We start from the raw sequence: 25326 nt of genomic DNA on the forward strand, positions 1-25326 counted from the left end.
CAGGACTCTCTCGCGCCCCCCCCCCCATCCTCACGCAGGGCCCTGTCCCCGCCATCTCGGCCCAGTCAGACTGGGGGTAGACCCTGTCCCCAGCAAGGGAACTCACTACGAGGGTGCATGCCCCTGAGGCCCTCCGTGGCCCCCGCAGGTGCTGACTTGGCTCCTGGTGGCCTCCCTCCCTCTCTGGGCCACCCCAGGGGCTGCAGCGCTGTAACAGGCCCTCCTTCCCCAGCTGTGAGCTGCCCGGGTGGCTCAGGCCATGGGCACAGGGTGGGGCCACCTCGCCCCGGCCACCCCCAGGCCAGGGCAGTTTCCCAAGATCAGCACCTCCCCCCGCTGCTGACCCCAGGCTCCCTAGGGCCCCCAGGCTCGGGCCGTTATCCCAATCCCAGTCAGCTCTCCGTGCCACCCCGGTTGCCCACAAGACCCATGAGATCACACGCAGTGTAGAGCTCAGCCCAGCCAGCACCTTCAGGAAGTTTCTTTTAAGCCATCTCCGCCCCCAAGGTGGGGCCGAAACTCATGACCCTGGGATCAGCTCTAATGACTGAGCCAGCCAGATGCCCCCATGCTGAGTTTTGAGGGGGCCCACAACGCAGGGACAGTAGCGTCCCATCCGGGGGCCACCCCATGCCCAGTGCTCCTCTCCCGGGACAAAGCTCCCCAAAGCAGAAGTTGGCCTGGCCTCACCTCCTGGAGCCCAGCCAGGCCCACACCCACTCCCCGTCCCCTTGTCTGCAGCAGGAACCCGGCCTGCTGGCTCAGGGCCAGGGTCCCAGGTTCGTCTCTGCAGGACGCGGAGTTCAACAGGGACGCTGAGTTCAACAATCATCTGCCTTCAGCTCAGGTCATGATCTCGGGGTCCTGGGACCGAGCCCTGCATCATGTCCGGCTCTCTGCTCCGCGGGGCGTCTGCGCTGCTCCTCTGTTCACACCACCAACCCCGCTTGTGCTCTCTCTCAAAACAAATACAATCTTAAAAAGTCTGGAGGCAAATAGGACAGCCACGCCTGCGTCCAGCCAGGACATGGCTCCACGGGACCTGCCTCGCTGAGCCCCGTGCGAGAGGGGCCGCAGCAAAGGGGACATTGGGAGGTGCACCTGAGCGTCGCAGGGGACGGCACGGGTCCCTCCTCCACTGGCGGCTGGGCAGGCCGCGCGGCGGGCGAGGACCCAGCTGCTCAGCTCTGCAGCCTGTGGGCCACAGCAGCGGGTCCGGTCACCGTGGTCGTGTGGTCACGGGCTCTGCCTCCAAGGCTGTGGAGCTGGTCTGCGCCCCACACACGTGTTCGCCCCCTAGCACGTGGGACCAGCTGAGAGTCCAGGCCACTGGGGGGCCACTGATGGGAGGGTTCTCTGGGCCGGGAGTCCCCGGGCCAGAGCCCTGCGTCACGTGCTCAGTGACCAGAGGTGAGACACAGCCCCTTCCTCCGAGTCCTCTGCCCCCGCCCCACAGGGTTCATGGGGCAAGTATGCATGGATGCCCGACCCCATGCATGGGGCCAGACCCCGTGTGCTGGGCCAGACCCCATGAGCTGTGGGAAGGGCTGCGCTCAGCTGGGGGACCTATTGGCCTGGGGTAGGGGACGGGCCGGGGGCCCCTCCTTGGCCTCCTGACCACCTCCTTCCACCCCCATCCCCGCTAGGCTAGGAGAGAATCAGGAGCACCCCCCACATTTGGGGCTTGTGGTCTAATCCCCTTCAGGGAGAGAAGACAGTCTTGCATCTTGGAAGGGACACAACGCGCTGAGAGACCCTAAGGGGCGCCCTCTGGGCGGGTCCCGTCTCGGCTGGCAGGCGAGCAGCCCCACACTGCCTGCAGCCACTGCTGAGGTAGGTCAGTTTTAACCCACTTTGGGGACGGGCAGGCCACTGGAGGCCTGGGGAGAAGTGGGGTCTGGGGGCAGCGACCCCACGTCCACCTGACAGGGGCCTGCTGGCCAATGTCCAGCTTCCCCCACAGGACACAAGAGCCCACCAAGGTTTCTCGTTCAGGTTAATTTTTTTTAAAAAAGGAAGAGCACTAAGGCAGGTACCTGGAAAACGGGGCCCGGACGTCCGGCTCCCAGCCTCATGCTGCGGGCCGAGTCCCCAACCCAGTCAAGGGTCCCCAGGGACAAGCAGAGCCCGCCTCCCAGGTTGGGGGGTGACGATGAGGAGGCACGTGAACCCCACTGCCCACCACATGTGGGTGGGGACAGCCCAGCCCCCAGCGTCCCAGCAGCTGCCTGAGTGTCCCAGCAGCCGAGGGGACAGGACCAGAGTGCCAAGCAGGGCAGAGGGCACCACCTCGGGCCCCGGCAAGACAAGCCACAGCCCCTCCTGAGGCAGGTAGCCCCCAGGCACAGGGCACAGGGAGGTGCTGTGGAGGGTCCCCGCTGGTCACCGGTTCCACAGTCTGAACCTTGGAATGTAACTGAGGCCGGACACCTGGATCGCTGACACCGAGGGGCAGGGACGTGGACGGGGTGTCTGTCCCGAAACGCCAAGGCCCCCAGAAGTGGAGGATGCTGGCGGTGGCCTCTGGGGCCAGAGGTCAGGCTTTGGCCTCGGGCTGCAAGCTCTGCTCCTGGGTGGCCAGCGGCTGCATGGCCTTCTCCTCCGTGGGGCTCAGCGCCGGGGGCTGGGGCGCACGGCGGCCGTCCCGGAAATGCCGCAGGACCACCACCAAGGCCCCCAAGAGGTAGACGCCAAACAGCACCAGGAAGTACACGAAGTAGATGAAAAACTGCGGCAGAGAGAGGGGCAGGGGTGGGGTGGGAGGGGTGAGCTCAGCCCTGCAGAGGGGCAGGAGCAGGGCACAGTGGGGCGGGGACCCTGCAGGCGTCCCTGGCTCTCCCTCCTCCTGCGGAGGCCACGGGAGCACTGCAGGGGGCGGGGACGGGTGGTCAGGGGTCAGGGGACGGCCCGGGGGCAGTCCCATGGGGGGCAAGCCCGCTCTCTGCTCCCCTCCAGGCCACAGTCCAGCATAGCCTTGGGGTCTCCCGCCACTTTCCCACAGAACCCTGCACACATCCTTTATGGTGAGGCCTCTGTGATCACCCACGGCACTCTGCTCACTTTGGGACAACATGTGCTTCCCTCTGTGGGTCAAGTTTCCACAGCGGCTGAGGGCTTGAGGACATCTGTGTGTGCAGAGCCCGGTCGAGAACACGCAACCTGAGGCACCAGAGGCCCAGCTGCACAGCCCCAAGACCCAGGCATTCCCGAGCACCAGGTTGGTTCCTGCACAGGGGACAGGTGCAGCCGCACACGTCCCAGCTGCTCTAGCGACCGCCAGGCTGGACAGTGCTGGACGATCTCCGCATCCCCGGGCCAGACTAGGCATGAGTCCCACCCAAGGCCGCGGCGCTCCGCTCCTGGCACGCCCCTCTCCAATGCCTTCGGGAAAGCTCATCCTCACACCGACCCTGGGGACTAGCCCTCAAGGACGTTGCTTCCGGGGGGTGATGCTCAGTGTCTCCCTGCTCCTCCCCCGACTACGGCTAGAAGCCTGGACGCCACACGCAGAACAGACATGAGCGGGACCCTCCGGGCGGTAGAGGGCGGTTCACCAGTCAGGCCGCTGCAGCAGAGGACATAGACATGTGTCCCCTGAGCTTTTTTAACTTTGCACTGGGTTTATTTTTAGATCTGAAGAAACCAGTAATCCAGAAAAGCCAGTTGATAAAGGAAAAGCTGTTCTTTGTAGCCAAAGGACGAGGAGAGGGGCACCCAGGACAGGGACTCGACAGAGGGGAGCCCCTGGCTACAGCAAGACCTAGCCTCACTGCCCAGACTCTAACCAGACCCACCCTCACCAGACAGACTCTAACCAGGTGGTGGCGGTCAAGGCCTGGCAGGGAGCTGGAAAGCTCACCCCAGCAGAGACCACACAGAAAGCCTAGACTTTCACTCTGCCCACGCTGTGACAGCCCCCAACTCCGTGCACGCAGCGAGAACTCTCACCATCACTCAGCAGCAGCAAGAACACCCCAACCCTGATGTGTCCCCTAAGGCCACGTGGGAAGCCATACAAGGCCCCCATGCACCTCCTAAGTGCGGGAGGCTGGAGACCATGTGGGGAGTCAGAACTCCCATCCCCACCCAGCAGTAAGGAGGAGGCCCCCATCCACCCCTAGGTCAGGAGAGCTGTTGGGGAGCCTGTTACCCGGCTGTGACAAGCCCACGTTCCCAACTTCGTCTGTGAGAGCAGTGTCGGGAGAAGCCAGTTACACTGGAGGGTTTCAGTAAGATCCAGATCTCATAAGATCCAAAATGCCCAGTTTTCTGTCACTCACCCACCACAAAGGCCTCTGACTGAATAAATACAGTCAACAGGTGGCGCTGAGATGACGCGGACAGTAATGTCTTCGGAGAAAGACTTTAAGGCAGCCAAGATGAAAATGCTTCAACAAGCAGTAACACAGCAGGAACCGACAGAAACATTCAAGAAAAGATAGAACTAAAAATGCCCTAACTAAACTAAAAACTCAAAGAATGGCCTCTGTAGCAGAGCAGATGGAACAGAGAAAACACTCCGTGAACAGGAAGATGGGATGACAGAAGTCACAAACTCTGAGTAGCGAGAAAACAGACCAAAGAGTCACAAGCAGATCTTATTCCCTTTATAACAAAAGACACGACGCTGTGTCATGAGAATCCCACAAAAGGAAAGAGGATGGGGCTGGCGAAGTACTTGACGGAATTATGGTTGACGACTCCCCAGAGCTGATAAGAGACATAAACCTACAGATCTGAGACAGTGAGGGAACCACGAACAGGACAGACCCAAAGGAAACCAGACCAGCGTACCGTATTTAAACTTCTGAAAACGAAAGGCAAAGAAAAAGTAAAAACTCGTGAAAGCAGCCAGAAAAAAAGTGACACTTTAAGGGGAAAATATTGGATTTTTCATCAGAAGCCATGAAAACCACAAGGAAGGGAACACATTTTCAAAGTTAAAAAGCTATCAACGTAGAGGCCTACATCCAGTAGTAATCTTTAGAAATTAAATCAAGAAGCTCCTGGAAGAAGGAAAAACTAAGAGAGAAGTCTGTCAACCCACCTGAAAAGAATGGCTTAAAGGGATGCTCTAAACAGAAATCATAAAGAAACCCTGGACCAACAGGAAAGAGAAAGAACATGGTGAGCCAAATCACGGGTAAATGTAAGATCTTCCTTCTGCTCTAGAATCTTCTAAACGTCGGACAGTTAAAGCAGACGTCAGAACCCGGTCTCATGTGGCTGTACTGGTACACGGAGGAAACAGGACACTATTAACAGTGGGAGACAGAATGACACAGTAGGAGGCAAGATTTCTATACTTCACTCAAACTGCTCATTTAACCAGAAAGCCACCATCAAAAAAGCCGTACTAAGAGATGTACTGAGAAAACACCACAGATAAACCATACGAACACGCCACAGGAAGGCACAGAAGATAAAAAGCTGAGAGAAGAACAGAAAAACGGTACGGCAGCATCAACTCCAGCACTTCGATGTCACACTAACTGTACATGGTCTAAACTGGCCACTTACTAAGGCACAAGAGATGGAAGAACACAACTCAACCATCTGCGATCCGAAGGACACTCATTTCAAATACAACGATACAGTCAGGTAACAGGTAAAGGGGCAGGAAAGAATGTATCGTGCAAACATTAGTTACAGGAAAATGGGTGATGTTGCTGGCAGGCAGAGTAGACTTCAGAGAAAAGAAATGACCAGAGGCAGAGAAGGACATTCCATTCCATAATGGTCAGAGCTCAATCCACCAAGACACACGGCCATTCCCAAGGCACACGCAACAAACAGAAGAGCTACGGACGTGCTGCGAAAACGTGACGGAACCAACAGGACAGACAGCCAAGCCCACAGCTGAGGACAGAGATGCCAACACCCCTCTCTCAACATCGGGACGAGACAAAAGTCACAAGGATGGAGAACAAGTCATCGTCCTCAACAACAGGACCTGCCTGACAGGAATCTATAAAACGCTCTATCCAACAAGAGCAGAAATCACATCCTTCCGAGGGTCCACGGGACACCTAACAAGACAGACCACATCCTGGGCCATTAAACAAACCTCAATCAACTTAAAAGACAGACACACTGTATTCTCCGATCACAAAATAGAATGAAAACAGAAATCAGCAACAAAGAGATATGGGAAAATCTCCAAACACCTGGAAACTAAACAAAACTCTTTGAAATAACTATAGGTCAGAGAAAGTCCCAAGAGCGATCAGAAAATACACTGGAATGGACAAAAATGAAAATGCAACACACCAACGTGCGGGTGCGGCTACAGCAGCACTGGGAGGGAAACGCATAGCACTGAAACCACAAACACCACAAAGGAAGTTTCATCATTGATCGAAGCTCTCATCCCACGAACCTAGAAAAACATGAACACCAGAAATATAAAGCAAGTAGAAGGAAATGATAAAGAGAAAGTTCGAGGGGCACCTGGGTGGCTCAGTGGGTTAAGCCTCTGACTTTGGCTTGGATCATGGTCCCAGGATTCTGGGATCGAGCCCCACATCGGGCTCTCTGCTTGGCGGGGAGCCTGCTTCCCTCTCTCTCTCTGCCTGCCTCTCTGCCTGCTTGGGATCTCTGTCTGTCAAATAAATTTACAAAAAGAGACAGAGAAAGTTCAAGCCAGCTTCAGGAAGGCAAGACTAGGAAATTAAAAATACAGGGACAACAAACCTCCTGAACCAATAAATGACCTCAGCGAGACTGTGAAAGACCAACATTCGAGCACCAACTTTATTTCTGGGTGTTCACGACACACAGATACTGCTATGAACTGAACTGTGTCCTGCTCAAAGTTCGCCTGTGACAGCCTCACTCCCAGTGCGACCCTATCTGGGACAAGGCCTTCAAGGAGGTGGTTAAGGTCAAAGAGGGTCCTAACTGTGGGCCCTATTCCAACGGGGCTGGTGTCCTGAGGAGAGAGACACAGACGTGCACACACACACAGAGAAAAGGCCACATGAGGACACAGAAGGCGACGTCTGCACGCCAGTGGGCTGCTCAGGAGGAGCCGGCCCTGCTCACACCTTGGTCTCAGACTTCTAGATTCCAGGACTGCGAGAAAATAAAGTCTGTGTGAGCCGCCGGCCCTCTGTTGTTCTGATACGGCAGCCCTAGCAGCACATGCAGACGCTAAAATTAAAAATACAGTATCACTCACGACTGCTGGAAAAAACGACGAAATACTCAGGTAGAAATCTAACACAGCAGGTACAATATATGCTGAGAACCACCAGTGCCGAAAGAAACCCAGAAAGTTCTAACTAACTAACTAAATGGAGAGTGCACCTGTCCACAGACGGCAGACTCGACAGAGCAGAGGTCTTCCGTCTCCCAGAAATGACTCAGCGCAACATTCACGAGACCAGCCAGGCCTTCGGCAGGTCGACGCAATGACTCCAAAATTTACACGGAAAGGCAAAGATGCTGTAACAGCTAAAACGATTCTGAAGAAACATGTCAAAGCTGGAGGAATCGGTCTGCCCCGTTTCGGAGCATCCCATGTGGCCAGAGAGCGGGAGGCTGCGGGCGAAGGGTGGGAGCAGAGCGCAGGGACACACAGAGACGCCACAGGCAGACTCACGCAGACACGCGCCACCGGATCCTGACCCAGGCGCGGAGAAGAGCGTCTCTTCAACGAGAGCCCTGGCGCGGCGGGACGTGGGCGGACGAGCCGCCTTGACAGAAACCTCACACCCCACACTCAGGACGGCTCACAGACTTGCATGCGCAACTACAGAACGTTGTTCCCTTTGCTTTTTGTATTTTGTTGTTTAGAAGGGGGGTGGGGGGGGGGGAAGGGAGAGAGAATCTTAAGCAGACCCCACACCCAGCGCAGAGCCCAAGGCGGGACTCGAGCTCACGGCGCTGAGAACATGACCAGAGCGAAACCAAGAGGTGGACGCTTAACCGACTGAGCCGCCCAGGTGCCCCGTTTACGTCTTTCTTCTTCAGGCTGACGTATGTATTTTACTACTCTCTACAGCCAACGTGGGACTCATGTTCACAGCCCCCGGGTCAAGAGTTCGCATGCTCTTCCGACCGGGCCAGTCTTTAAAACTTTAGAAAAGATACCGAGGGAAACTTCCAGAGCCTGGGTTATGCCAAAAGCTCTTACACTTGGCACCAAAACTCAGATCCGTAACGGGAGAAACAGATGAATCAGACCTCGCCAAAATGAAGACGTTCTGCTCTGCACAACCCTGTCAGGGCAGAAAGACGAGCCACAGCCGCCGTGTAGCTGCGAACCAGACACAGCCGACCCTGAGAACGCAGGGTTTAGAGGTGCCGCAGGGAATGTCCGACTGACCGCTGGTCACCTGCCGCTGAGCGGCGGCTCTACCAGTGACGCGGCTGACACCGTGTGCACGGACGTGTGTGCCCCGGATCACGCTCCCGCAATACGGTCAGCTGCAGACAGCGCTACGGAAAACCGTCAGGAAAACACGCCTGTCGCGAGCACTAGGTCTGCTGAAAAAGTCTACGTCTACGTGCACCCACGTAGTCCACACCGTGTTGCTCGAGGGTCTGGTGTAAATCCCCCAAAGGACTAGTTCCTCCAACAGACAGACAACGTTCAAACCCCAAGAGTGAAAACAAGCCGCCCCAGGTGGGAAAGCAGCAGAGCGGAGGGCGGTCTCGGCAGACGACGTGCGGGGGGCGCACGAGGGCAGAGCCCGGCTTGTGACATCGGGGACACGCGATCGGGACCACAAACAGGCACCACCCCAGCCAGTCAGATGCTCCGTAAAAAGCAGGGATGACCCCGGAAGGATTTGGGGCACTGGCTCTCCCTGCCGGCAGGAAGGCAAAGCAGAGCAGTCCCCGGGAGTAGGCCACGGCTCTGCCGCGCCCGCACCCGGACAAGCCACAGCCTGCGCTCAGTGCTCAAGGCTCCTGGGTCCACAACAGCCAACAACCAGGAACAGCCCAGAGTCCTTTACGGGGACCAAGCACACACGCCGTGTCCACCACCCAGTGGAGGGCGGCAACAGATGGACGGACACACACACACACACACGAGCACATGGTGACCCATGTGGATCCCAGGGGGGTGGGGCGGGCTGAGTGAGAAAGCCCAACCCACAGGTGACAGACCACGATTCCACCTAAGTGACACTCTTGAAAGAAGATACAGAAACGGTGTAGGGACTGTAGGGTTGGGGTCAGGGCTGTGGCCAGGAACGGCCACTGCAGGGCCCTGAAGGGCCGGGGCGTTCTCGCTCTCGCCTGTGTAAGGTCAGTCCCCCAGAGGGACACCACCCCTCAGGGCGTGTCCGGTGGGGACAGTGGGAACAGGCACATGGGTCTGTGTTACCTCTCGCGCTGCATCGGAACGTATGGTTACCCAAACATAAAGTCTAACTTAAAAAACAAGCAAACCCAGGCCAGCGCCCCACCTGCTGTGCCCCGGGTCCCACGAGTCTCCATCCAGCCTGAACGCTGAGTCCCTCTCAAAACCGAGAGTCGCTGAAGGTGAGCCTCCCCCAAGCGGAGTCTGGAGGCCGGCAGGGGGCCCTGGCGCTCACCGCAGTTCCAGGAAGCATGGCCGGCCTCGGACCCCACGGGGCCACCCCCGCAGGAGAGAATCACCAGGGACGGGCCCCCACCGCGAAGCGCACGGAATCTCCTGCAAGAAACCAGCCACCCCCGCCGCCCGGCTAAGGAGAAGCTGAGGAACCACCACAGCCCGAACCGTTGGTTTCTGCTGCGGACGCTGGTCCAGAACCACCTCCCATGCCTCCTCCTTCTGCACAGAACGCGCCCCTCTTCTGGGTGGGTCAGGCCCGCCTGTGGTTTGGCTGTGGCTTGTTCTGAATTGTCATTCTTTGTTGCTCCCAAACACGCCCATGTTTGCTGTTTTATTTTACGGTGAAAAGCACATGGGACGACATGAAGGGACACCCCGGCCATGAACAGGGAACGTGAGCGGGGATTTCCCTGCGGCTCCCGTCAGCGTTTCTGATCACGAACTAACCACCCCACATCTACATTTATTTTTTAACTGGGAAATGAGACCAGCCAGAGAAAATCCAATGTATTTTTCTCTGCACTTGACCCAACATAGCCGGGACGTACTACATGGAAAGGCCCAGCCCCTGGGGAAGAACCCCCAGCCCCCCTTCCAAACGTGGGCCCCGGAGCACGGCCCGGCCTCCAGGCACACTGCCCCTGGGCCCCCCAGGCTGAACAGGGCCATCAACAGGGGTAGCGACCTGAGGTCGGGGCTGCCGTGTGGCTGGGTCCACTGAGCCCTCCGGGAACCGAGATGGGCCTCCGTCCAGCCACACTAACAACCCCGCTGCCCAGAGGTGACCCGTGGGGTCTCCTCCCAGGTGCTGCTGCCAGGCCAGGCACCGTGGAAAATCGGGGGCCAAGGGTGGTCCCCTGCCAAGGCTGCTGCTTCCGGGCGAGGCCCCCACCTGCCCGCCCCCAGGCACAGGGCACAGCTCCTGCCCCCCGCCGACCCGCAGGTGAGCTGCACTTGTCCCCATTGGGCGGGACAGTCCCAGTGCTCAGCCTAGAGGCCCCCCAGAAGCCTGCAGACAGGGGCAGATGGTTCAGATCTCCTACTCCCCAAGGGCACACCCAAACCCCACGGGCCCGTCTCTAAATGAGGAGGTCTGTCCTGCCCAGCACCTCCTCCCAGTCAGATCTGCGGTCACCGAGGCTGTGCCCACTCAGCCCCCTCAGATGGAGGTCGGGACTTCTCTATGGAGCCCTCCAAGCTCGGGGTGTCCGGGCTCCAGGCAGATGGAGGCCACAAGCCCCTCTGGCTGACGGCACTGGTCCAGGGTCCCGGTTACCATCTTGTGGCTCATTCCAGCTGGCCCAGACAGGTCCTGCCTTGGCTGAGACCACCCGGAGTCACACATGTGAGTGTCCCCCAACCTCCCGGGAACAAGAGCTCTCCAGCTCCTCTCAGAAGCACCGAGAACGCGCTCAGGGTTAGGCGAGGGAAGGGGCTGGAGAGAGGCCAGCAGGCACCAACATCATGTCCCCCACACATGTCACACATATGGTAGACAGAGAGCTGGCCCGTGAGCCAGTGGCCGGGTCTGACAGGCACTGACAAGGGCAGAGCTCTCAAATGAGGGCAGTGAGGTGGGACCACATAAGGGAAGGGCTCACGGCCAGGCCTCCATCCTTCCTGGGACACCAGCCGGCATGGGGGACGATGGGGGCTGGTCAGAGCTCCTCCAAAAAGGACAGACAGCACCTGCGCTGGCCACAGAGGTCAGAGGGCATCTGGCCACCCTCCCCTCCCTGCTCCACTCCAGTCTGTGCGTCTGGCCGGAAATGCCCGGCCCACCCTGCACACAACCCCTCCGCCCCACCAGTAGACCGACAGCCCCAGGCCCGTGGGGTGGGAGATGCCGCTACCCAGACACCCGCGTCCCCCGGGCAGCAAGGCTGAAGTGGGCTCACCTGTGAGTGGACTGGGAGGCCCAGACCCCGCTTGTCAGAGACAATGAGGGTGATGATGGTCTTGAGGACGGTGGCAAGGAATGTATTCACTCCGAAAACCAGCGCACAGAGCTCTTTAGAGAGAGAAGACGCGATCTGAAAACTGAACGGGAAAGCGGCCAAAGTCAGACTCTGGGGGAATGAGAGGCGCCCACAGTTCGAAGGGACTCGGCAAGTCCAGCCGGCAGCCGTCCACCCCCCGTGCCCGGCAACGAGATCCGGCTCTGTGAATCCAAGACCGAGGACAAGTGTGCCCCCAGGACGATGTTTGAAATGTCTCCCGGTAAATCTGGGGCAGAGACGGTCATCCTCATGAGAACGGGCAGAGCATCTCGGGGAAGCGCGGTCGTTCGCTGTTGAAGATGTGGTAAGTTAGGGACACAGCAGTAATGCACACAAGGAAAGCAGGAGAACAAACTTGTGCTCACCTCCTGATCCGCTGCAGAAAAACCTCCAGAAACAAGTGACTGGACAGGAGACACTCTAGAGCTCTGAAAAGCGATGACGCAGACACACCCGAGAAGCCTTTCAAGAATATGACCGAGGGCGAGCGGGGCCACCGTGCTGGGTCAGGGGTGGCGCATGACAGACCCGCCGGGCCCAGACGAGCAGCAGCGTGACAGCACACGGAGCAAGAGAAAGAGCGCGTCAGGCGGAGAACTGGAGGGAGCCCATGCTGGGCCATGTGCCCGCCATGGCAGAACACCACGCCACCACTCTGCGTGTCCCCCACGGCCTCCACGAACCCAAGTGGGAGCAAACGGAGCCATGCCAGCGGCACACAGCGGGAGGCTCCTCCCATACTCGGTTGACGCAAGCGCAGCAGAGAACCCAGCAGAAAAGGCCAGAAACGAACAGGCCACTGACAGCAGGGAGGAGCCGACCACACTGTCCCTACGGGAAGGCCATCAGGCCTGCACGCCCACAGGCCCACCACATGCTTGCCCGCTATCTGCCAACACCTCCTTTCCAAAGCCTGCACTCTGCCCGGCCAGCCCCCTCCTGGGACCCCTCTGTGGCCACCATCCCGATGCAGAGAAAGAAACGTGTCACACCTGCGATGACCAGCTTGGCCCACAAGTAGGCAAGAGGGTGCTGACCTCAGGGCTGTCACAGGAAATCACCGTGCACGTCACCCCTGCCAACTGGGGCCCGGCTGCTCAGCACCGGCAAGAGCCTGAGGATGTTGGCGGACGTGGGCAGCTGGGCAGGCAGGGCCAGAGGCCGAGGGCCGAGCTCCGAGCCACGTCAGGCCAGACACCCGAGAGCCAGCAGCCAGGCTTCGGGTAGGAGGAGGCGGCAGCACCCGCTCTCTCCCCCACACCTACCTATGCTGAACCTCACCTCTCCCATGGTTTCTACAACCAGCAAAGACCTTCCAGCAGCAGAGATAAAGAAGTGGATGGCAGTGCGAGATGACCTAGAGCCCTTTCCAAGTGGGAGCGTACCAAGGAGGTGCTTCCAGGACATCTGCCCGCTGAGAGAGGGGGAGCTGTGCCGGGAAGCAGGGAAGACTGGGCCCTGGCCACGGGGAGCACAGAGTCGGTGGCCCCACCGTGCCAGGAGCTGGGGATGCCGCCTGAGCGCAAGAACCAGTGGGGACAGTCATTCTAACTCGGGGTGACCAGGAGGGTCCCCCACCCTGTCCTGAGGAGTGAGGCCCAGCAAGGAACCAGGGTCAAGAGAAGGGCAGCTGGTAACAGAGCCAGGCCCACCCGCTGGGTGCAAGCCACACGTGTGACTGGGTGTGTGGCATCAGCCCCAGGAAAGGGTCAGTTCAAGCACACCAGGGTCTTGGCGGCGAGCAGGATGTGGGGTGGAGAAGGGTTTGGAAGGCAGAAGTGGGCAGAAGGGCAGCTCTGGGGACATCCCTGGGCAGACAGAGGGGAGTCCCCAGGGGTGTGAGAAATGCTAGGGCACCAGGAGAGCTCTTGGCAGAGGGCGAGCGGGGCTACCTGGTCACTCCCTGGCTGTGTGTCACTGCCCTGTGGTGGGTGGGGACGGGAAAGGCCTTGTGCACCACAGACGGGCCCACAGTAGGACTTGGGGCCTCGAAAACAGGGAAGGGAGCTGGCAAGAACAGCTTCACAATGGCTGGTGACCGTGGCCAGCAAGTAGCCTCCGTGGGAGTAACAGAGGGGACAGCACGGGGCCCAGGCTCTACATCAAACTCAGGGTCACGGAAGCCAAGACAGGCTGTGCTGTGGACAACGGGACGACTGGGCCCGACTGAGAAAGCCCAGTTCACCGCTGCCCCGGACACGAACGAGTGCACACCACTGAGCGAGCTCAGCACTGCCTGCACACACCCCTTCTGCTCCCAGTGGAACATTCCAGAAAAGACGCCTCTTCATAGACCCAGATGTTTTGTCCACTCCCAGCTGCCCACCACTGCCCGCTCTGAGCTCTGGCACGTCAGTGGCCGCCCAGACATCGTCCTAACAGCCCCGCACTCGGGTCAACTCACGTGGCGATGGGTACCAGGAACTGGTAGGCGCCGCGGAACAGCACAAATGCCAGGTAGCACAGCCAGATGTTGCTGGTGCTGTACATGAGGAACACCAGCGCGGCCTGCGCCGCCGTCACGCCCGCGATGACCAGCTTGGCCCACAGCGCCCAGCGGATCTTCACAAAGCCCGCGGAGAAGGAGGTGATGGCACCTGGGGGGACAGGACAGGTCACCGCCGCCCCGGGGGGGCGGGGCTGTACGGGGTCGCGGGGGGGCGGGGCCGCGGGCCTACCGAGCAGCGTGGACGCGGCATCTGCGCCGCCGTTGTAGACCGAGGCGCTGTCCGCCGTGGGGTGGACCACGTTCCACAGGATGTGCACGTAGTAGACGATCAGGTAGTAGGCGGCCGAGTTGAAGACCCACCAGAGGGACCAGAGGCGCAGCTGCGGCGAGTGCGCGGTGGCCCCCAGCTCCCGGAGCATGCGCGCCAGCGTCCAGTCCCGCCAGGCCCCCCGCGCCGCGGCCGGGTTCATGCCGGCCAGCTCGGAGGCGGCGGCCCCGCGGCGCGCGGCGGCGTCGCGGTTGAAGAAGAGGCTGCGCCGCGGCCGCCGCAGGAAGAGCGCGAGCAGCAGGCTGCAGCACAGGAGGCCGAGCGACGCGTAGTTGAGCGTGGAGAAGGGCACGCCGGCGGCCGAGACCAGCAGCTGGCCCAGCACCGAGCTGGTGAAGACGCCGAGCAGCGCGGCGGAGCGGGAGTAGCCGGCCATGCGCTGGTAGCGCGCGGGCCGCACGAGCGAGAAGATGTAGGAGGAGTAGGCGATGCGCGCGGCCATGGTGACGCTGTAGCACAGCTCCATGAGCTGCATGTGCAGCACCGAGCGGCCGAACAGCAGCAGCAGCCAGGCCGCCACGAAGCTCGCGCTCTGCAGCACCAGCACCGGCGTGTAGCGCAGGTAGTCGGTCAGCAGGAACACGGGCACCAGCACCGCCAGGTACGAGTACGACAGCACCGGCGTGATCTCGTTCGTGACCTGGGGGACAGCGGGCTCGTGACGCTGGGCGGGGGGGGGGGGGGGGGGCGGGACGGTCGTGGGCGAGCCCCTCCACATCAGAGGGCACCCACCGTGCGGGCCTCCCACGGCTCCCTGGGGCCCAGCCCCCACAGCTTGTGGAAAGCCGGCGCGACCCGCTGATGGTCCCGAATGACACCAGAACGTGTTGCAACCTAGGTTCACTGGCTTTTAGGAGATGAAAACGTGACCTGGTTTGTCCCTGTCCTTGACAGTGGGACCGATGTATGCCTCGGCCTGGGAGGAGGCCTCAGGCAGCAGGTTCCACGGAACACAGGGAGGGAGGAAGCCAGAAGGAAAAGGGAACAGAAGAGCAGTGGCCACGATAGGGCCTCACCTCTCTGCAGAGGGACAGCACCCGCGGCTCACCTCAGGGGGTCCCAGGGCACAGGGACGCTGCGAGGGAAGCCCTGTGCCCAGCCCCACCGGACTCCATCAGGGGGCTCTGGCCATGGCTCCAATCCACCAGGGCAGTCCCAGCTGGGCCCTCAGAGATCACGGCCTCCCTAGGGACCCACGGGCTTGGGGCACTAAGCCTGACTCGGGCACCAGAACCACCCCTGAGCCAGCCCCAAGAGCCAGCAGGCCCCAAGGCCCCACATAAGGAAACAGAGGGACCATATGGCGCCTCGGGTCAGCACGTGGGGCTGTGCTGTGCCCGCCACCTGCCAGCCTCCGGGTGGCTGGGTGGACCCTGGTGCCTCAGCCTTCACCCACGGCTGTCTGCAGCCCTGCCCACCCAGGGGGAGCCTCAGGCAGTTCCGGACGAGGGTGGAACAGCATTTCTAGGGTTGTGCCCAGACTCAGCCCCAGGTGGCCAAGCCTCAGCGACTCTCAGGAAGGCTTTTGAATCCCCTCCCGGCTGAGGCTTCTGCGCCTAGTGGCCTCGTCAACCCACACCCCAACAGGAAAGCCAAGGATGACCCCAAAGGTTGTGGTCCCCACAGCACCGTGCACAAAAGGCCTCCAGGAATGCCGAGACTGAGTGCAGGTCAGTCCCAGGGGAAAGAAGACCCTAGAGTGGATCACTGAGAACCACGGGGCCCTGGCTCAAGTCCAGACGTGGGCATGTGTCCCAGGTCATCCACCAGCCCCTCAGTTATGACGGCTAGCCACAGAGCCCAAGGAGTAGAGACTCGGGAGGACCGACTACCCCTCCTTCCCTTCCCCCCCTCCGTCCTCCTCTTGCCCTTCTCGCCCTGCCCCACATCCTCCATGGGCTCTCCTCGGGCTTGGCAGGCCAACGGGCCGGCAGAGGCGGCAGACCCACATCATACTTGGAAGGTACTAGGGGAGTGGGCACCCACAAAGTCCCTGGGGTTCGGTGGCATCTGTCAAGTGGCCCAGCACTTGGCACAAGGACAGCTTCCTATTGGCTGAGCCTAGTGTTGCCTGGACGCCTTCCCAGGAGCCTAGTGTGCAGATGGGCCAGGGCCAGGCTGACCGCAAAGCACAGGAACCGTGCCCGGATCTGGATCCAGGTGGCTCCTGGGCAGCTGCTTCTCTGAATGGGCAGGCTCGGCTGGGCCCAAAAGCAGCCAGGACAACGGGGGAGGTGGCGGCAGAGCCACAGCAAGGACAAGAAGGACGCAAAACAGTGGGTTCTCAGGAGCAGGACGAGGGACCCCAAAATCTATCAGGAAGCGCGAGCCCGATCCCTGGCAACACCTGGAGGGGTGCTGAAGCCTGTGCAAGGGGAGGGCAGGGGAGCGGGACAGTGGCCTTCCCTGCTGGGCCCTGATGATCCCAGGCTGACAGGTGACAGGTGGGGCCAGGCCCGCGAGGAAGAGTGTTGTGAGCAGTCCCGGGTGGGGGCTCCCCATGGGCGTGGCGCCGTGGACTCAGCCTAGGCAGCCTTATGGAAGGGCGTCACAGGCGTGAAGATAGAGCCAGCCTCCCCCCCACCCCCGGGGCCAGGTGGTCACTAAGCCAGGGAGGATGGGGGCGTCCCCCATGAAGAAGCAGGAGGGACAATCTGGCAGGACCAGAACTTAGAACCCCAGCATAACAGGACACCATGAGCAAAGTGAGTGACTGGCCCAGACAGGGAGAAACAGATGACAGTCCGATCCCCCAGGGCAACCAGGAGGGGGACAGCCCCGCAGGAAGATGTGGAGGCCGGCACAGTGAGCTCCGGGACCGCAGGTACCAGCCAGGCCCAGGGCCCACTGTGCAGACCAAAGGAGTACATGCCGAGCAAGCCAGCTCTCAATGGCTATCAGATGGGCAGAGACCCAGCCGTGCCAGTCCGCTGCCGGGGACGGAGGGAAACGGGCAGCCAGCCACACGGGTGGCAGGGGCAGGAGTCTGCGCCGGCGACACCAGGCCCGCACATGGCAGTGCCCAGGACACCTGCAGCAGATTTCCCTCGGGGCTAACAGACGCTATCGAAGCACCAGTTCAAGGATTAGAGTGCACTGAGGTCAGGGCAGCCTGGACATGTGCGGACAAGTGTCCCCAGTCAGCCCAGCGGGGACACGCCGCAGAGGCCGTCCTAACCCCACTCGCATGCCCGGGGCAGACACAAGCCAGAGAGGCCACAACACCAGCCACTGCGGGCCCGGCCCCCACCTGAGGCAGGTCAGGTCAGGCCTCACGTGCACAGCGACTCCATGTGACTTTTAAGAATTCTTAAGGTCCCAAGGGGAAGGGGTCAGGCTCTCAGTCAGGGAGAAAGGCCAGGCTCCCAGAGAAAGCCCGCGGCTCAGTGGGACCCAGCCGCATAGCCACAGTGACGCGCTGGAGGGGACAGTGCCTGAGGCCACGGGCTGGGCTGGACCAGGGAGCACAGGGCAGCGTCAGCCTGGGACCGGGGGCAGGAGGAGCAGGGCGGGACCCAGGCTCAGACAGAAGGCCTCACCCAGACAGAAGGCCTGACGGCACATTTTATCTACCAACAGCCCTTTGGCTCTCTTGTTCTCCTGATAAGGAAAGCTCTGGGGAGAAGACTGCTTTCCCACCTCTACAGCCCTGGGGTAGAAACTGTTACCCAAGTTCCAACCAGGAGATCTTCATCCTTCTGCCGAGTCAATCCCTCCGGGTCCCTTTGGGCAAACGGCTGTTAGAGGTCTCCCGCCACGTGAGCCCCTGTGGGGGGGGTGGGTTGTGGGGTGCCCCCCTCCACGCACTCTTCCCTCCGACCCTCAGCAGACGCGGACCCCTCTGCGGCCTGCCATCACTCCTCAACTAGCCTGCTTAGCAGTCCAAGTCCCCCCCCCACCCCCCGCGTGAAGGTGCCCTGGGCCGGGGGGGAGGGGGGCAGAGGGCAGGACCCCTCCCACCACACCATCACCCACCTAACCTTGCAGGCTCAGCCACTCTGGGCCAGGGAGCCCACGTACCTGTTCCCGAGTGAAGTTCTTATCGGGGCTCAGGAGGTAGGGTGTGATGAAGCTCTCCCCTGGCCGCAACTGCGCCATGAAGCCGTAGAAACACAGGTAGAACACCAGGCACCTCCAGGACTTGAGCTCTGGGTCTGGCCCCGGCTCCGTGGGCTCCTGCTTTTCCACCACCTGGCCGGAGGGCACCATGCTGCCCAGCCCCCTGGTGGCCCCGGATGAGACGATGGCGCTCCTGAAAATGAGCACGGGCTCAGGGCAGCTCCACCAACAGCCCTCGGACCCCATGCCTCCTCCCCACAAACCTCAGGGCTCTCTCACGTGGTTGGGACACAACGTCCACACGGGGAGGGGGCCCCAGGCCCGAGAAAGGCTCGGCGCATGTCACAGCCCAGACGTCTGGCCCAGCCAACCCAGGCAGTCACCACCACCAGGGGACCAACAAGATTGGCCCGTAATTCACCTTAAGTATCCATCAACTCAAACCAAACACAACTTAAAATCCCATCCTTCAGGCACCCAAACTCCTCCCATGAGCTCACAGTGGGTGGCTGTGGCCGTGCGCCCACGTCTCTCCCCAGGAGAGGCCCCAGGGGAGCGGCTGGCAACACGGCACCCAGCCAGAGCTACCACAGTGTCACCTGGCCCCAAGACGGCTCAGAGCGTGCAGGCTGGAAGGGTCCTGCCGGGACGCCAGGCACACAGTGAGGGTGGCTGGTGGCCCCAAGTGCAGCCTGGGAGTGCCGTCCCGTCAGTCTCTGGTGGGGGGACTCCAGGCACAAAACTGGGGGACGTGGCAGATGGGGTTTTCTGGCAAAGCTGACTGCTGCTGAGGAGGGCAAAGGGAGCCGCAGGAGCCGCGGGGAGCTGGGGGCGGCAAAAGGGCAGTATATGGGACAGAGGCCCAGACCTTAAGGCTTCTGACCCTGGCAGCCCCTGAGGCCCCCCTAAAGAGAAGCAGCCAGAGGCATGTGTTCCCCAAGGGCAGCCTCACCCAGGGGCACTCTGGGCAGAGCTAGAAGCAGCACTAGTTAGACCGCTAGGTCACACGGGGACAATGCTCCGTCCAGAGGGCTCCCACCCTTCCCAATCCCACTACACCTAACAGAGAGGAGCAGGGAGTCAGATCTACCTACCAGGTTCCACTGTTTATCTTTGTTACTATGTTTCTGTGTGTCAAGGGATATGGCTTTTGTGTTTATGGCACTGATACAAAGTTCTTTTTTAAATGAGTCAAAAGCTAGCAGCAGTCAACTGTGTCAGGTGAAGAAGGGGGCCAGTGCAAGGGGATTTGTGGCTCAGGTGAGGCAGGGGTGCCCTGAGAGCAGAAGGGCGGCTAGTTTGAAAGGTGCTGGGACAGCTCTGTGCTCATTCCTGCACGGCCTGTCACAGAGGGTGACTGTAGAGGGTCTGGATCCATGGAGAAACCCTCTCCAATTCCCAGCAGTGGGCACAAAAAGTTCCCAAGATGTGGGGCCAGCCTGGTGGAGATGCGGGATCCAGGGACCCCGAGGAATAGCCACCAGATTCCCAACACAGGTAGCTCAAGACTGTCCAAGCAGGAAGTGCCCCCCACCCCCCGCCACTCCTCCCAGGATGAGGCCCAGAAAAGCCAGGGGACTGCCGAGGACACCCTCCCCACCCAGGACCATGGACAGCAGTCGGAGTCCTCCACACCAGGGCTGGGGCCTCAGCTAAGTGAACTGTGTGGCCCAATGAGCAGAACCATTCCCACCATCTAAACATCTATGCTTATTTCTGTGACACAGGGACAACGAAGGGACAGCAGTGAAGCCCTGAAGAAGACAGGCTGTGGGTCTCTTTGTGGGTGCGACAAGGAACGGCAGGGCAGAGGTGAGGTGTAGCTGCGGGAATGCCAGGTTTCTAAGGGAGCCACTGATGTGGGAGAGAGGGTGGTCCACAGGAGTTATAATGTCCTGGGCTGATCCCCTTCAGTGCTCCCAAGAGGCCAAAGGAAACCATCGGCCAGGCTGGGGAGCTGCAGCTTCCACTGCCCCCCCCCAACTGCACCTGTGGGAAACTGTTACATTGGGGACACAGGCCAAGGGTTCCTGAGGGCAGGCTCCGGTACGTGCTTTCCCAAACCCACTGGGAGCTTGCATAAACGGATGGGGGGGGGGCGCCTGGGTGGCTCAGTGGGTTAAAGCCTCTGCTTTTGGCTCAGGTCGTGATCCCAGGGTCCTGGGATCGCCCCGCACTGGGCTCTCTGCTCGGCAGGGAGCCTGCTTCCTCCTCTCTCTCTCTGCCTGCCTCTCTGCCTACTTGTGATCTCTGTCAAATAAGTAAATAAAATTTTTTAAAAAACAAACAAACAAACAAACAAAAACGGATGGGAGGGCCCCAGGGCCTGCCACAGGCAGAACCACTCCCACGTTGGGGTGCACTCCTGGGGACCCACCCCAGCCCTCAGACTCCCCTCCAGCTCACTCTCCTACTCCCAGGTCCACTCCCTGGCTGCCGGCCAGGTAAGCTCTCCAGCTCCGGGTGAGCAGCTGAGAAGCCACCTGAGCCCAGGGTCCCTGGGAGTGTGTCCCCACCCACACCTGCCCCGCCCCTGCCCCCAGGGGATCGGGAGCCCTGAGGACTTGGCCCTCCTGTTCAAAAGGTGTCACCTCCAGAAGCAACAGGAACTTCCCTCACCTGGTGTCCCCAAGTCCTGGGGCAGTAGTGGAAATTTCAAACACCAGCACCAAACACGTTAATGTTTTCCGCTCTGGATCCTGGACTCCTACAGCTTCCGAAACCGAGGAGCAGTGCTTCGTACGCTACGCTGAGAACTGCTAGAAACTCCCACTCTGGGCTTTGCCCGCTGCAGCTATCTGAAGGTCTGGGTCATGGCCCCGGACTCTGCACCTTAACACATCCCACAGGCATGTCTCAGCAGGTGGAACAGCGCAGCACCTGCAGGGGACGCTGCCTCAGGACTCCTGGCTGGACGTGCAGAGCTCCACATCCAGTGCCCCCGGGGTGGGGGGGCGTGGCAAGGCGGCGCCCAACCACTGCTCGGAAGGGCTCCCAGGAGTCCTCCAGGGTAACAACAGCCCCAAACCCCAGAAGGACGGGCATGCAAGGAGCCAACCCAGGGGCTGGCCAGGGAGCTCCCAGGCTAGGGGGAGCGTCTGCAGAGACAGGGTCTCAGGGAGCCCCTTCCTTCCCAGCCCACCCCCTAGCTCCATACCTGAAATCTGGGAACACTGCCCAGTGCGGGGTACAAGCTGGACAACCTAGCCCCCCACCCGGTTTATAATGGTGGGAGTGGAGAGCCCCCCCAGCTGTGGGGGAGACGCCCAAGCCTCTGTGGCTGCCTGTTCTTCAAGCACCTGAAGCTGAGGGCCCCGTGTCCCCACAGCTCATGGAGCCCCGGGCTCACATGCATCGCACCTTGGGGACCACGCTGTGTTCACTCACACTTGCAGCCCCTTAGCTGGCTTGGCCCCCCACCCCCTGCAGGGCCAGTGCACCCCAGGTCTCTGGTGCCCAGGAGGAGTCTCCCACCCACTGCACACCCACTGGAAAGGGGGACTTAAGCTCTCCTCTGCCCAGGCGCCCGGACCCACTCTCCAAGGTTATGAACGGAAATGCTCACCCTGGACAAAGAGCACGTTTGCGGCCCAACTGCCAGCCCAGCCTCACCCTGGCCCACACCAGAAATGGCAGAGAAAACGCAAGAAGCACAGAAGGTACCAGACCCTTGAGTGCATCCCTTCAAAACTGGGCACTTGCGTTTCTGCTTCAGACATTCTTCCCGAGCGCTATTTAGAAAACCTGCTCCTTGGGGCACCTGGGTGGCTCAGTGGGTTAAAGCCTCTGCCTTCAGCTCAGGTCATGATCCCAGGGTCCTGGGATCGAGCCCCACATCGGGCTCTCTGCTTGGCAGGGAGCCTGCTTCCTCCTCTGTCACCGCCTGCCTCTCTGCCTACTTGTGATCTCTGTCTGTCAAATAAATAAATAAAATCTTTAAAAAAAAAAGGGGGGGAAAACCCTGCCCCTCCTCCAACTCGGGGTGGGGGTGGTCCCCATCCTGGGGCCCCCGCACAGGCAGCCCCCAGATTCCCGAGAGAAGAGGTCCCACGGCAGCACACATGTGGCACAGCGGACCTCTGGTCAGCCCTGGCAGCTCGAGCGCCCCCAGCTGGTGTCACAGAAGAACGGACAGGCAGGCCTCGAGGGCGAGCACGGCAGGCCACAGCAGAGCAAGGGGAGGCAGTGAGTGATAAGCTTATCTGAACGACAGCCCGGGGTCATGAGGCCCAAGGCCACTCTGGAATGTATATTTCTGAGACTCATATTCCACACTTTGTCAACACCGAGACTTCTGAAACGGGCTGGACGACAGGTCCCTCTGAACAGAGCCAGGCCGGACAAGGCCACGGGGAGGAGCACGGCCCCACCCCTGGAGCAGCAGCACCCACACAGAAACGGGCTAAAACTCCAGAGTCTGATTCGAACTCCTTTTTTAAGAGCGGCCACTGCAGAAGAAACGCGGGGCACCCCAGTACCAGTGTGTCTGAGGGACCCGGGGCACAGCCCTGGCTCCCGGCTTCCCCAGAGAGAGGCCGCCGTGCAGGGACTCAGGTTCAAAGAAAAGGGCTGACCCACCCAGAAACCAGCCGTCTGGGCAGCCAGCCTGAGGCCCCGCCTGCGTCCCCAGCCAAAGTGGACTTCGGCTGCCCTGGGTCTCTTTATTCCACTCACCTGAGCTGGGGGTAGTCACCAACCCTGAGAGGAGGCCGGCCACTGCTGCTATGACTCAAAGTCCTCTCTGGAAAACACAGACTGCTCTTCTCAACACAGAGGCCCTTCCCAGGCTCGAACTCCAGGCAGGGAAGGTGGAAAGGCCCCCTCACATGCTCACGGGCAGCCCAGACGGCAAATGAGGTGCCCATGCTTAGGGCAGGTGACAGACAAGAGGACTGGCCTGGACCACAAGTGTGCTGACCCCAGTCAACACCAGGCAACCTCAGGCCTCCTCAGGGCAAGCAAAGGACCCCATCACGTGCCTCCCAGAGAAGGTTCTGACAGTTCCACATGGACCCCTCCTCACAGCCCTCCAGCACCTGTCCTGGGGCGGGGGTGGGGGGGGTAGTGTGGAGCACCAGCTGCTGGTTCCTTCAGGACCTAATTACCCCGGAGACCCAAAACCAAACACCATGTGTCCTGGGTTTTAAACCAGCTACCACTCTCCCAGGTTAACAAGGCTGTTTCCTTACCTTCTTAGTGCAAACGAAGAACCCTTGCACCCTCCCCCCAAACCACCTGACACAGTTCCCTGTTCCAAAGAGTAAAGTTAACCCCCGGCCATCACTGCTGTAGACACTCAACCCTCAAGTTTAAAACACGTGGGAAGTGATCAACTTTGCCCAGCAGCAGGAACTGGAGTGTCTGGAGTTATTAACATCCCGCAAAGCCCCCTCCGAAAGAACTAGTAGCACCAAGTCAGGAGTGAGCAAGACAGTCTGGGGGGGGGGGGGGGGGGGGAGCGGGACACCATCCGGGAACCCCAACCATGAGCTCTGGGCACCCAGGCCCGCAGAGGGAAGCAGTTCTCCCAGGACACAAAGTCCCTGCTCTGCTGATCCAATCTGGGTTGCAGGAGGGCCCTCGCCGGTTGCTTGCAGAGAGGAAACACCAGCCACTTGCCCAGGAAGCAGGAGGCAGCTCCAAAATCCCACCTGCGCTTTGAGCAGAATGGAAAACAGCTTTTTCTAGAAGCATTCCGGATTTCTGAGCTGGCTCAGATTCCAACTTTTGCTCTGACACCAGGCCGGCTGGGGCTGGGCACCCCGAGATTGTAAAGAACCTCATGAGCACACCGCGCGCGCCTGCGCCAAGGCCGCGGACTCTCCGGACAAGCGTGGAAAGCAGACAGCTCCTTTGGGGATAATTTCCTCCTGCAGAGGTGTCGGGTCCACTCAGGAGAGGGCTGCAGCACATCACGGGGTTCCCAGGCAATCTCCAGCACTCTCCGCGCCAGCCGCGCCTCCAGCTCTGGGCTGGGAGACAAATGGGCCTGGCACAGGGCTGGGAGGCGCGCCAAGGGCTCCCCGGGTCGGGTGGGTAGGCCGGGGATCCCCAGCCTTCCCTCCCGAGGAACACGTGCTTCGGGATGGATGTTCCGCGACAGGGGGCCGGGGCGCCAGCACCGAGTCCACGCGGTTCTGCCCCTCCCGCCTAAGGGACGCGGAGTCCGACGGTGACGGGCGAGGGTCGGGGCGGCCCTCAGACCCCAACTAGCTGGACCTTGCGGAAGTGACAGGAGGGGTTCTGAGCGGCGCGCACCGCGAGCCCCGGGGAGAAATGCGTCCGGGGGCATCAGGCGGCGGGCGGGCGAAGCCCGAGTCCCTCCCTGCACGCGCGGAGGCGAGGGTGGGGCGCTGCACGCGGAACCCACGGCCAGCGCCGGGAGGAACGGGTCACCGTGCGCCCAGGGCGCGTCCCGCACGCGCGGACCGCGCCCGCGCCCTGAGCATCCGGCGCGCGGCCCGGGACCTCGCACGCACCCCGCAGCCCCCCGCGCGTGCCTCGCGGAGTACCTGGGCGGCAGGCGTCCGCTCCTCGGGGCGCGCGGGCGGCGGCGCAGGGGACCCACCGGCATCCGGCGCACGCGCCGTCGCGGCGCACACGGTGACCCGTGGCCGCGGGCGCTGTCGGGAAAAGCGGCGACTCCCCGCCCCGGCACGCCCCCGACCACGCCCCCGCCCGAGCACTAACCTCCCGGCCTGCGCTCCGCCCGCCCCGGCCCGCCCCCTCGCCGCCCCCCCACCTCGGTCACGCGGCCGCCTAGTGGCGCGGGCGGGGGTGCCGCAGTGTGGGGCCTGGTGTACCCGCGGAGGGTCTGCCCGCCCGGCCTCAGCCCCACGGGACCGCCCCTCCCGACACCGCCCCCTGTGCAGCCGGGTCTGGAGGTCTCCCCACCTCCGCCAGGCCCCCAGTCCCCTGCTGGGTCGCCCACCTGCCGCCC

The 25326-nt window shown here is 61.1% G+C and overlaps 1 protein-coding gene across 6 annotated transcripts; it reads right to left on the reverse strand.

The window, feature by feature from the left end:
- Positions 1-30: 30 nt before the first annotated feature.
- LOC111155717 (solute carrier family 19 member 1) lies at positions 31-24920 on the reverse strand. Of its 6 annotated transcripts, none has more exons than XM_022516048.1 (6): positions 24899-24920; positions 18348-18579; positions 14229-14967; positions 13955-14147; positions 11449-11590; positions 31-2728 (listed from the first exon to the last, which is right to left on the reverse strand). In XM_022516048.1, the coding sequence occupies exons 2-6, from the start codon at positions 18534-18536 to the stop codon at positions 2537-2539; spliced, it is 1455 nt and encodes a 484-aa protein (XP_022371756.1). In that variant the 5' UTR covers positions 18537-18579; positions 24899-24920; the 3' UTR covers positions 31-2536. The 6 variants fall into 6 exon arrangements, with proteins under 6 accessions (XP_022371756.1, XP_022371755.1, XP_022371754.1 ...); XM_022516047.1 differs by lacking the exon at positions 24899-24920 and adding an exon at positions 21006-22140; XM_022516046.1 differs by lacking the exon at positions 24899-24920 and having other exon boundaries at positions 18348-20478.
- Between the last annotated feature and the right edge of the window lie 406 nt (positions 24921-25326).

This window comes from Enhydra lutris, unplaced genomic scaffold (assembly GCF_002288905.1).
Source record: "Enhydra lutris kenyoni isolate GAN:26980312 unplaced genomic scaffold, ASM228890v2 scaffoldscaffold43, whole genome shotgun sequence".
NCBI classification, from domain to species: domain Eukaryota; kingdom Metazoa; phylum Chordata; class Mammalia; order Carnivora; family Mustelidae; genus Enhydra; species Enhydra lutris.

Bases quoted from the DNA above. Each gene is read 5' to 3' on its own strand.
- LOC111155717 (XM_022516046.1), bottom strand. From the start codon at position 18,632: ATGGGGTCCGAGGGCTGTTGGTGGAGCTGCCCTGAGCCCGTGCTCATT. The intron at 11,591-13,954 runs GTGAGTTGACCC...TTTCCCGTTCAG, and splicing joins TTCCTGGTACCCATCGCCAC to TTTTCAGATCGCGTCTTCTC. The intron at 2,729-11,448 runs GTGAGCCCACTT...TCTCTGCCGCAG, and splicing joins GCCTCCCAGTCCACTCACAG to TTTTTCATCTACTTCGTGTA.